Consider the following 12,182-nt stretch of genomic DNA (forward strand, 5'->3'; position numbering starts at 1 on the left):
AAAACATTTACATCCTGTTACATCAAAGATCGGACACGTGCATAGAGTATTAAATATAGTCTAAAAATAACTAATTACACAGATTACGACTACTTTATGAGACAAATCTTTTAAGCCTAATTAGTCTATGATTTGACAATAATGCTACAGTGCCACATATGCTAATGACGGGTTAATTAGGTTTAGGAAAAAGTCCGTTTTTGGCCCTCCAACTATAGCAGCAGTTTGGTTTTAACCCTCCAACTCCAAAACCAGACACCCACAGTCCCTTAACTCTCAAAACCGTTCAAAATAGGCAGCGCTAGCCATGGCTGCTGTTGCTACTCACGCCATGGCTGCGGCTCCTGCTGCTCGCGCCATGGCTCGCTGCTCGCCCGCGCGGGCCCCGCGTCCTGCTCGCCTGCGCCGCCGTGGTGCCCTGCTCGCTGCTTGCCCGCGTCGCGCCGACACCCCGCTCGCAACTCGCCTGCGCCGCCGCGGTGCCCTGCTCGCAGCTAGCCGCAGAGAGCAGAGGAGAGGAGGAGGAAGAAGAGGGAGCAGAGGAGGCGGCGGAGGCAGATGGAAGAGGGCGCAGCGAAATAGAGGCAAGGGAGGGAGATGACCGGTGATTTCTCGCCGTCGACGAGGAATCCAGCGAAACCGAGGGCACCGGCGTGCTCCTCGCGACGAGCCGCACCTAAAGGTGCCTAGGGTTTAACCCCTACCGAGCTCTAACTAGGGCGGCGGCGTGCATGGCGGACGGCGACGAGGGCCCGACGGCGCTCGAGCGAAATCCGACCATGGCGGGCGCGGCTAAGCTCGGTACGAGCTTCTAGGGTTCGTGGGGAAGACGAGGGAAGGAAGAGAAGGGAGTCAGAGAGCTACGGTGATAGCCAACCACAGGAAGCTCGAAGTCCGGCGAGCCCCAGTCATGGCGGGCGGCGGCAGAAGTGGCCAATAGGCCCTCACCAAGGCTCGATCGACGCTGCGAGTGGGTGGAGATGGTGGCGCGAAGCAAGGCAGAACTACTGCGCGTGCTGGTTCAGGCAATGGCGCGGCTACGGTGGCGCACGAGCTCGGCGGAGCTCCTCGGCGTCGCTGCAGCTCGGTTTCTCCGCGGCGAGCACGAACGCGAGCAGGGCGAGGCAATGCGGGCGAGAGAGAGTACACGGGCGCGACGCGGCGGTCATGGTGCTCCTCCCGGCCTGACGTGTGGAGCCCGCACTGGCGTACGACCGCCACTTGGCCGCCGCGGCCTGACGCTGTCGGCAAGCTGACCCGTCTGAACCGGCGATCAGAGCTCCATTAGGCCCCTACGCCACTCCTCGGCGCACGCAGCCGCACGCGCGAGCGCGCAGCCGTACAGGGCGGGAACAGCCAAGGACGTGGCCATGACGACGGGAGTTGTAGAGGCGGCGGCCGCACGCGCACTTGCACAGCTTGGCTGCAGCGGAGGCGAGCCGGCGAACGCGAACAACGTGCGGAGACCGGACGTACAGGAAGATGCCAGTGAGCAGCGAGTAGGGCACCGCGGCGGCGCAGACGAGTGGTGAGCGAGGTGTCGGCGCCGCGCGCGTGAGCAGCGAGCAGGGCACCGCGGCGGCGCAGGCGAGCGGCAAGCAGGACGCGGGGCCCGTGCGGATGAGGGCAACGACGTGTGTCGGGGAGGTTGGGTAAAGGCCTGACAGGCGGGGCCCGCGAAGAGAGGGAGGGGATGACAGGTGGTCCCAACCTGACGGTGAGAGGGAAAGGCCTGACAGGCGGGGTCGTGGCCGGTTTACTATGCGGATACCGCGATCGAATGGGCGTGAGGGCCAATTTTAAATGGTTTTGAGAGCTAAAGGACTGCGGGTGTCTGGTTTTGGAGTTGGAGGGCTAAAACCAAACTACTACCATAGTTGGAGGGCCAAAAACGGACTTTTTTTGTTAGGTTTAATAAATTCGTCTCGCGGTTTACTAATGGATTCTGTAATTTGTTTTTTTATTAGTATCTGAACATCCTATACGACACCCATATAACATCCGATATGACACAGTAATAACTTTACACCCTATATGTAAACGCCACCTTAGTTGCCCATTGACACTGGCAGGCAGGTGCCGGTGCATTGACTTCTCCTGCTGTGATGGGCCACCGTCACCACACCGGTATCGAGCCGTGACCAAACTTTTGTCGTCACGTCACCGATCGCAAGCCTCCCAGTTAAGTCCCCAAACGCCCAAAGGCGCACGAAATGAACCCAGTGCCTGTTTGCTTGCTCCAATACGTAATTTGCAGGCGTTAGGCAGGATGCGATGCAGAGTCGTCGTGCTGAGTCCAGCACAGCTACGGAAGATTACCAGGAGCAAACAAGAAAAAGAGAAACAACGAGACGAACGGAAACTAATGAATATACGTTTAGAATAAAATGCATGCATTGCAGCCTAACACAGTACTCCTCCGCTGTCTGATTAGGCATGGTTAGGTACCATCGTCAATCTTGCGCACAGTAGCGTTGACCATCACCCACTCTGAACCGCTCAATCAATCTTGCGCACAGTAGCTTGATGTAAGCAGAATTAAATTCGCTTAAACTTCCACCAGTAGAAATACTGGCATCTCTTTTTTTTAAAAAAAGAAAAGAAATACTGACATCTGAGCCACCGGTTTCGGGGTCAGTACCGTTTTCCTGCGTTTCTGCTCTGAATCCTGCGTTGTCGGAGGGCACATCACTGCACTGACGGGGCGGTCGGTGAGGGCACACAAGCCGAACCTTCAGGGACAGCGAAAAGAAACTCGTACTAGACGGCTGGAGTGGACGCCGTCTGGCAAGAAGAAGAAGGGGAGGAGGAAGCCGCCTTCGGTCCATCACGTGACGCGAGTAAGGATGGCAACGGCACGATTTTAGGTCGTATATCCACGGGTTTCGGATCTCGTGGGTTCGGATTTGGGGATGATTTCTCACCCATGGTTTTTGGGTTCGGCCCCAAAACCAATCGGGTTCGGTTTTGGGTTTGGTTTTCCATTCGTGGATATCCAATAGATATCCGAAATAAATCATTTGGAATTAAAACTCATATTTTATAATATGTTAATAATAACTTGTTTACTTATATTATTAAATTTATTCTAAGTTGACTCATGAAAATATTTATTATTTGTTGCCTTTTGTTTATACATGTGAATATGTGTATATGTATCATGCATATGTTTATAGAAAGTCCTTGTTTCTCTTACTATGTTGTCATACAAAGCGGGTTTCGGGTATTCATTCGGGTTTTGGGTATCCGCGGGTTCGGTTTTGGGGACGAATTATTACCCGAATCGGTGTTCGGTGCGGTTTCGGGTTTTGGTTTCAGATTTTAGGTTTGGGTGCACAGAGACTTCACCAAATCCAAATCCGCCCCGTTCCATCCCTAGACGCGAGCAACGCGGAGGAATAGGAACGAAGTGGGTCCTGGCCCTGGCCGCCTGGGGGAGAGCGGAGAGGAGAGCCACGCCAATTGACTCCCACAAATCCTGGCAGCTTTCTCGATGCCAAGCTACCCCCGGTCCCCCGTCGGCCGTTCTGTGCAAAGCTCGCAACGCAAGCTTCTGAATTTGGAGGCACTCAAAGCTCGCGAAAACCGCATCGAGTCCTGATCAAGCATGAAGAGTACCCTTTTCCAGAAATCCGAGTTCTGTTTGCCATCATTCACAGGGACAGGGCACGGCAATTTTCCACGGTCAGCCGTCAGGTGCACGGTTCAGTTCTTTTCATCAGACCAAACGAGCGGTGCCGGTTCGGTTCAGTGTGATTTATACAACCACAAAACACAACAGAGTTTGACCGATGAGGATTAGTTTCCTTGTTACAAGGACCCACAGCTACAAGGAAATTACCAGAGGATTAGTTTTTTTTCTTTATATATAAAAAAATAGCTGAACTTTTTGCAAATTCGCAGGAATACGTACATGCCAGCCAACTACACGCAAAAAGGAGATTCATTGGACAGAAGAAAAAGAAATTCTGGTACAGGAGCACCCCACATGTGCTTATTATGACCCGACCCGGTAGTCTAGAAATTGGAAACGCCCCTCCCGACGACTTGCTCCGCCTCCCTCCTCCTGCTCGGTTGTTGCCACCACCCTTCCCTCCCTCCCTTCCTCTCCGCGTCGCTCCCCATCCCATCTTGGCCTGGACACCTGGGCTGCCCCCCCCCTCCGTTTCCGCGCCCGCGGACGCGCCGAGTCGTCGGCTGAATCCCCCCCGCCCGCCCGCCCGCCTTCCCGCCTCTGCCAACGTCGATCTGCGACCGAGCGACTACGACTCCGCGAGGTGGGGTGAGTTCCCTCGCCGTGATCCAGTTTTCTTCCCCCGTCGTTTCTGAGCTCTCACCACGCGGCTGTTGTTATTCGCCGACACCGGTGCCAACCGGTGCCTTTTCTCCGTGTTGTTAACGGAGATCCTTCTGTTCTGTGCGCGCGTCTGCGTGTGTATCTGTATAGGCGATGGTACTTGGACTTGCAAAGGTTTGATCTTGAGATGAATTTTAATCGTGCGTGGATCGCGTGGTTTGCAGATTCAGAGGTAGGACGAGGGGAGACGAGTTCCTGTCGGTTTCATTCTTGGCCGCCGACTTCACATGCCAACAACCCCAGGGAGCAGAAGCCAAGCTAGTAGGACCACTAGGCCTTGGATCTTGTCAGGTACATCAATTCCTTCCCTGCTTTACGCTCCTCTCTGTTTCCTCCTTTTTTGCCTCTATAATAACTCCACTGATCTGTCTTTAAACAGCAAAGGGGTGATTTTCGACCACTAAATTTCAAACCAAAATGCCGTCCTTTAAAGTTTACTGTACACTGCAAAAAATATATTTTATATAAAAAAACTGAACTATAGCTGATCATGTAAATTTACTTTCTATTGTGTGCTGGACGTTCAAATTTATTTAGTACAAAACCAATAAACTCGTGAGACTGCATACTTGAGTCCCCAAATGAGTGGTGCTAAGTAGAAGCAACTGATCTTTCGGGCACCCAGACCACAATTGGGCCCAGCCATCATAGTTTACTTTGTGCAACTTTTAAATTTCTCCCTGTCTTTTTCACAGGGATGGACTTTGCTGATCCGCGACGGAAACCTAATTTCACGGGGAAGATTGCCGTGGCTGCTGCCCTCACGGTCATGTGCATTATCGTGTTGAAACAGTCCCCTAGTTTCAGCGGTACCAGCGTGGTACGTCCTGAATCTCTCCACAACAACTACCCCCATGTCACTGTCGCTTGCTGTTGAGTTGGCACCACTTGTCATTATTCCTTCTTCCAGACGACTTAAGTACACTGTTGTTTAGTTTCCATTGAACATCAACGCTGCCATTATGGTGATTGGATGAGACATTTGTGCGATGAATGACGCCTTCTATTCTCATGGTTTAATGTTTGCTGTTGTAACCCTATTGTGCAATGGTTATTTTACATATACCTTTGTGCTGTTGTGCCAGGGTCATTTTACTGACACATTTATGCTACTGTGCCAGAGTTATTTTACTGATACATGTATGCATCGTTTGTTTTTTATAGTTATAATTCTGTCATAGTTGTACAGTTTCAACAATTTCCTATATTCATGCGTCTGCAGTTCTTTATTAGTAGTTTTTTTTAATCTTTCCAACCGGAGGCATTTTGTTGATGCACTCATATTTCGTGCAGTTCTCTCGCCATGAAACTGGGGTGACCCATGTGTTAGTAACAGGGGGAGCTGGGTATATTGGCTCACATGCTACTCTTCGTCTCCTTAGTGACAAGTACCGAGTTACCATTGTGGTAATTATTATTCCTATCTCCCATTCTATTCCTCGCTAACATAGTTTGGTGGTAACAACAACTAACATTATTTGATGTTTACAGGATAACCTATCCAGAGGGAACATGGGATCTGTTAGAGTTCTTCAACGGCTATTTCCAGAACCTGGAAGGCTTCAATTTATTTATGCTGATTTAGGCGATGCCAAAGCTGTATCCTTCCTCTGAAGTTTAATAACTTAGTGCTCCCCTCCTCTTTACATTTCTGTGTTGGTGAGATTTGTTTTGCACTTAACCAATAATCAGGTGAACAAAATATTTTCAGAGAATGCATTTGATGCTGTTATGCACTTTGCTGCTGTTGCTTATGTTGGTGAGAGCACAATGGAGCCACTCAGGTAAAGGCTTGTCCTAGGCATGTAATGTACTGGTTTTCTTTTATTGCTCAAATATTTCAAAGCTTGGACCTACATGATTCTGTTGAATTTTCTTTGACGTGTATGTAGCAAAGCACCCTATGTTCCTTAATCATTGGAATGAAATTGCTACATAAGTCATCTAATTGCTATTCTGTTAAATCAAAATTAAATTTATAATGGAAGTCCACACAAGATTTGTCATTCTTGGAAGCGTACCTTCATTTTTAGCTCAAAATGCTTCTATAGTTTAAATGGATGCAGTGCAAGTTTGAATTTTTTTTGCTCCAATTGTTTTCTATGCTGCTTCCATGGTATTAGTTCACGTTGCAAAAGTTATCTGCAGCAAATGTTGTTCTTCCTAACCAACTGTATATACTCTGTTAATGATTGATCCCTGGCTGCCCTGCACAGGTAAGCAACTAGCTTACCAGCACACACACTCACTCACTATGGATAGAGGTAGAAGAAGAGATTGAGAACAGCGCACATACACTCAGCACAAGCACCAGCGTTGACCAAAGCCCTGCCCTTTGGTTTGTGCCAACTTAACTGAGTATTACATTGCCCTTTGGATGGAATATATACAACTTTAGTTGTACCTCTACCAGGTACATAGGGCGTGTTCGCTGGTCTGGTAAAACCAGACCAGCCGGCTGATCCTCCTCAGCTGAACACTGTTCATCAACCAGTCGCTACAGTGTTTCTCTCTCACAAAACCAGCCAGTTTCAGCCAAGTTTCAGACCAGCGAACGGGGCCATAGTTGTTGGCCAACTACCTACTCCTGAGTACAAGAGTACACCAATTACCTACTCCCAGGGTACATGGTACACCAATTATCTACTCCTAAGGTACAGAGTATACCAACTACTCCTAGCTGTACAAAGCTTACCTCAACCCACTACCAAGACATGGCTGATGTAATAGCTACCAACTAATGTACTAGAGGTGGCCTATTACAATATATCCCCAACTCCCAACAGGGAGTGGTCGGCCGAGCCGACCAGTCTCCAACCAAGGAGAGAATGGAGAGCAGCAGATTATGTCTAACAGTTAACACTGCTATAACAGGTACTACCACAACATAACATCAAACACATTGACAGTTCTTGAGGCAATGGCAGCACATAATGTAAATACTCTGATTTACTCGAGTACATGTGCGACATACGGTGAACCTGATACGATGCCTATTGTAGAAACAACTCCTCAGGTTAGCCTCTCAATGCATGAGCTTTTACCTTCCTTAATTTTATAGATGCTGTCATGATTCTAACTATTTTCTAAACCACTGCAGAATCCTATCAATCCCTATGGTAAGGCAAAGAAGATGGCAGAGGACATCATCTTAGATTTTACAAAATCAAAGAAGCAATCAAACATGGCTGTCATGATCTTAAGGTTGGTTTTCAGCAGCCTATATTAGATTGCAATCCATGGAATAGTTCTAACCCCTTTCCCGCTCTGTATAAATTAGATACTTCAACGTGATTGGATCAGACCCAGAGGGACGGCTAGGAGAAGCTCCAAGGCCAGAGCTACGTGAGCATGGACGGATATCTGGTGCTTGCTTTGATGCAGCTTTGGGAATCATTCCAGGGCTAAAGGTATTGTACATGCTCATTTCAGTGCCATCAGTCCCCCCTTTTACTTTTGTATAGTAGCTGCATCCATTAATTTTACATGAATAACAATTGCATATATGTGATTCTTTGCTCTTTTCAGGTTCGTGGAACTGATTACCCCACTGCAGATGGAACTTGCATTAGGGACTACATCGATGTCACAGATCTTGTAGATGCCCATGTCAAAGCTCTTGATAAAGCTCAGCCAGGCAAAGTTGGAATCTACAATGTTGGAACAGGCCAAGGTTGTTGAAAGATCAATAACCAGTAACCAGATCAACAATTTCAGAGACAGATACCCTTTTATTTAAGATCATATGCCTTCCTCTGTCTCTGAACGTGGTGTTTTTTTTTTTTTGTCTTATCAGGTAGATCAGTGAATGAGTTTGTGAAAGCTTGCATGAAGGCAACAGGAGCTTCCATCAAGGTTGAATATCTTGCCCGTAGACCCGGAGATTATGCCGAGGTATACAGTGATCCATCGAAAATCCACAGGGACCTCAACTGGACAGCCCAATACACTGATCTTGGCCAAAGCCTCGCCCAGGCGTGGAAATGGCAGAAAGCGCACCCGAACGGATATGGATCAGCCTGATTCAGAGTTGAAAGGTTGAGAGACTCATCACGCAGATCCAAGGGGTCCATGTGCAGTCATATAGCCTTCAGATATTTGGTTCTTCATCACCATAGAAACATAGCAAACAGCAACAGAAGATCGCGATTCTTTTATTGCAGCACTGGAAGAAGACAAGTATCACAGAGAATGCACTACCTGTTCCTTGACTAGTTTCATATATATAGGTCCTCTTTTCGTTGTTGACATTTTAATATAATTTGATGTGTGCTGAGGCATATAATAACACAAACGAAGTTGTGTTGTAGACAGGTTAGATCAATCTCGTGTATCAACCTTCATGGTGGTGGAATGAAAGGATATAAATAAGTCGATGTATGATTTTGTTTCCCAACCTGTTTCAAGTCTACACAAGGCTGCTTTTGCCAGATTCTGCGAGCTGAGCTCCTTGTGTTATGCGATACAGTGAGACAGTGACACAAGCATTTCTTTGAAAGGTGGTCTCACGCGCAAATATTATACAGAGAACATGTGATTACATTCAGGATCCTCAAGAAAAGGAAAAGAAAAACAAGGGAATGCTAGCTTAGTCAGAGGCCCATAATCATCGTAGTTTTCAACTTTTCATCCAAAGGGTTGAGTCGACTTGGCCATTCCATGTTTGTTGTAGGCTCATATGACAGGGAACCCATGGATGCAGACTTGCAGATAGAGAAACTTGAGCAAGAATTTTCCTAATGCCCCCTCTTTATTTATTCATTGAGTCTATGAGTTCCACTTTATAATACGTTTTGACTTTTCTTAGATACATTGTTTTAACTATGTATCTAGCCATAGTGTATATCTAAATGCATAGTACAAACATCTTAAAATGTGGAATAGAGGAAGTACTTATTAGTTGTACCATGTAATCGCCCAAGAGGTAGGCGAATCCCTTAAAAAAAAATCTATGTAGCCATCTTTATGAAGACGCTATTACCATACGTTGGAACACACAGGCATGTCAATGTGCATGTGATCTTTCTTAACCTTTGCACCGAGTACATTAGCACCATCAGATCTTAGCACTGCCTACACTCGTCAACGCCCTGATGACACTGAAAAGTCAGCCGATGATGCATATTTGGCGAGGCAAATGGAAAAAAAAAAAACACCACCACCAATCTAGAAGGAGTGCATGAAGCCGAGAAACACACATGTGGACACTTAAAACCGCGAGCAAACAATAGATTCAGCCGCTTGTGAATCGGCTGGATGAACTCGCTGACAAGACAAGCATGCGTTCTTGTTTCTCTGAGGCCAGAAGTCTGGTATTAAAGCCGGCTGATAAGCCAACTAAAGCTGGTTTGTTAGTGGATAAGCTGATAAGTTCAAGCGAACAGGCCCTTGAACTCTGCAGCTGGCTGGGCCTGGGCCTGGGCCCTGGGCGTTGTGGTCGTCAGAAGAAATCTAACCAGGCTTCGAGAAACGGGAGCAGGAGCAGGGCCACCACGGGCAGCAGCCTCTCGGGCCCACCCGCGTGCCACAGCACGGCCCCCATGGCGCCAGCGACGCGGCGCACCAGAACGGGAGGCCGCGCTCCACGGGCGCGTATCCCGTGCATGATCAGCAGCAGCCCGCCGGCCATGGTTCCGAAAGCCAGGATGACTTGCCACTCCATGCCCGGGGTGGAAGCAGGCTGGCCGCCGCCGTCGCCGAGGAGGAGGAGGAGGTACGACACCGCACTGAGCACGAGCGCGAACCCCGTTCCCACGAAGTCGGCGTCCGCAGCGCCACCGCCACGGTGGCGGTGGCGCCCTTGTCCGTGGCTGCCTGGGTGCATATCGGCGGCGACGGACGGCGCGGCTGGATTTCGGGAGCTAGTAGGATTGCGTAGGTGAGATCGCGGCAAGCCGGCAACAGTAGTGCGGAGAGCTGCAAGGAGGAATGGATTGGCAGCCCAAGTTTGGGCCTTGGTGTGCGCGCTGGTGATCGCTTTAAAGTGAGAGGAGTGCTCGCCCGAGTGTGTGGTCTGTAGCTCTGTCTCCGCGGTTAGGAAGACGGGGTGTGTACCAAGGGAATTGGCACGGAAGTTGTACGCCATTTCGCCAGAAACGTCTCGGATGATGCTTGTTTGCTCTTACATACATTAATCCATCCATGGTGTAGTTTTCATAGGAGTCCGGTTGCTTCTTCGATCCTTCGTATGCGAATACTTTTCACAGTTCCTGCTCCGTTTTTTTTGTTTGTAATTTCCTTTCTCTAGGATCATTCATCGTAGGAATGCCACATCCATGTATATTCACTGAATCTAATTGTTCGGCTCCTACATAAGGAAAAAGAAATGCAACTGAAGATGGAGACAGGCAAAGAATCATTATTGTTTGTGTAACAAAATCATAAAGGATGTTTTTTTTAATAGTTGAGGAGGATTTGATGATGTTTCCCTGAAACTCTGATGGTGGTCATGGGCACATGCCCTTGAGCCATGGGCCATGGCCATGCTTGGTGATACGACCGGCTGAATGTGGAGCACTAGCTCCTAAAGATGGCAACGGGGACCCGATCCTCGATTCTCCGTAGTGAATTCTTTCATTAGGGGACGGGGATAGAGGAGATTTAATCCCCACGGGAAAGAATTTGGTAAGAAGACTATCCCCGTCAGGGATGGCAGGGACGCGGATGGTTGCCTGGTCCCCGACCCCGATCCCCGCCAACCCGCCCCGCGAAGCACGCAGCAGGCAGCTTGCCAGCCCATGTAAAGACCCAATAAGTCGCGGAGGTATATAACGTGACATCCAACCATAATTCCTCAATTCCCCATCCGGTCACTCCCGTCCTCCAGCCGCAGCCGCAGCCGCCGCTCTCTCGCTCTCGCACGCTCCCGTCCTCAATCTTGCACGCATCGCTCTAAACCCGTAGATGAGAGACGAAGGGAGTGGAGGGCACAGGGCGCCGCCTTCTGCGGCGAGGAAGAAGAGGGCGGAGGAGAGAGAGAGAGAGAGCGGAGGAGGGGAAGAGGGCAGAGCAGGTGCGCGGGGCGAGGTGGAGAGCAAGACGCGGGGCGTCGTCGGCAGCGGCCTCGGCTCAGCCGGCCGTGCGGCGGCGCTGCGACCTGCGTCCACGGGGAGGAGCAGAGCTGAGGGAGAACGGGGGAGCAGAGCGGTGGGCGGCGGTGAGCGCAGAGTAGAGAGGGAGAAGGGGAAGCAGAGAGAGAGAGGGAGCTCGGCGGCGCTCTGTGGAGGTGGAGTAGAGGAGGAGAGGAGAGGGCAGGCGCAGAGGGAGAGCACGGGCGACGGTGACAGCCTCGACTCCGGCGAGCAGAGGCGAGCTCGACGGCGAGGGCGTTTTTCTGCGAGCGCGGCTTCGGCGGCAGAGGCGAGCGCGGCAGCCGAGGCGGAACTATGGCGTGCTTGGTGAGGTGCTCGTCGATGCGTCCACGGCCGTCCTTTTATCAGTCGCACGGCAAGGCGGTGGCGAGGGAAATATCTCTGGCGTGTCAGTTCACGTCCTCGCGACGGCCAGCGGAGCGGAGGTGAGCTGTCGACGGGATGGATGAGATCGACAGCTGGGAAGGGGCACAATAGGTCGTCGGCCATGGCGACCTTGGCACAGAGCTGTCGGTGGAAATATCTTCGGCGGCGGCGAGCGTGCTTCACGTGTTGATACGGGGGTGGGGATCCCTGCGGGGATTAAATCTTTTAGCGGGGACGTGAATGGGGAAGAAGTACTCCCCATGAGTCTTCACGGGGACGGGGACGGAGAAAGTTTGCCCCAGTGGGAATGGGGATGGGGCAATAACCCCCGACGGGGAATTCCCCGTTGACATTTCGACTAGCTCCCA

At 50.2% G+C, this 12,182-nt stretch overlaps 2 protein-coding genes across 3 annotated transcripts; both read left to right on the forward strand.

Annotated features, from left to right (window-relative positions):
• Window positions 1-4,024: 4,024 nt before the first annotated feature.
• On the forward strand, window positions 4,025-8,753 carry LOC136497477 (probable UDP-arabinose 4-epimerase 2). Of its 2 annotated transcripts, none has more exons than XM_066493283.1 (11): window positions 4,025-4,282; window positions 4,522-4,648; window positions 5,053-5,177; window positions 5,651-5,764; window positions 5,849-5,956; window positions 6,050-6,141; window positions 7,232-7,373; window positions 7,458-7,561; window positions 7,638-7,767; window positions 7,886-8,030; window positions 8,154-8,753. In XM_066493283.1, exons 2-11 carry the CDS (start codon window positions 4,585-4,587, stop codon window positions 8,378-8,380), a joined length of 1,251 nt encoding a protein of 416 aa, XP_066349380.1. In that variant the 5' UTR covers window positions 4,025-4,282; window positions 4,522-4,584; the 3' UTR covers window positions 8,381-8,753. The 2 variants fall into 2 exon arrangements, with proteins under 2 accessions (XP_066349380.1, XP_066349381.1); XM_066493284.1 differs by having other exon boundaries at window positions 4,025-4,277.
• A 2,507-nt stretch (window positions 8,754-11,260) lies between these two features.
• LOC136496119 (uncharacterized) lies at window positions 11,261-11,758 on the forward strand. The gene has a single exon (XM_066491830.1). It carries the CDS (start codon window positions 11,261-11,263, stop codon window positions 11,756-11,758), a length of 498 nt encoding a protein of 165 aa, XP_066347927.1.
• Window positions 11,759-12,182: the final 424 nt, after the last annotated feature.

Source organism: Miscanthus floridulus, chromosome 12 (genome assembly GCF_019320115.1).
Source record: "Miscanthus floridulus cultivar M001 chromosome 12, ASM1932011v1, whole genome shotgun sequence".
Classification (NCBI taxonomy): domain Eukaryota; kingdom Viridiplantae; phylum Streptophyta; class Magnoliopsida; order Poales; family Poaceae; genus Miscanthus; species Miscanthus floridulus.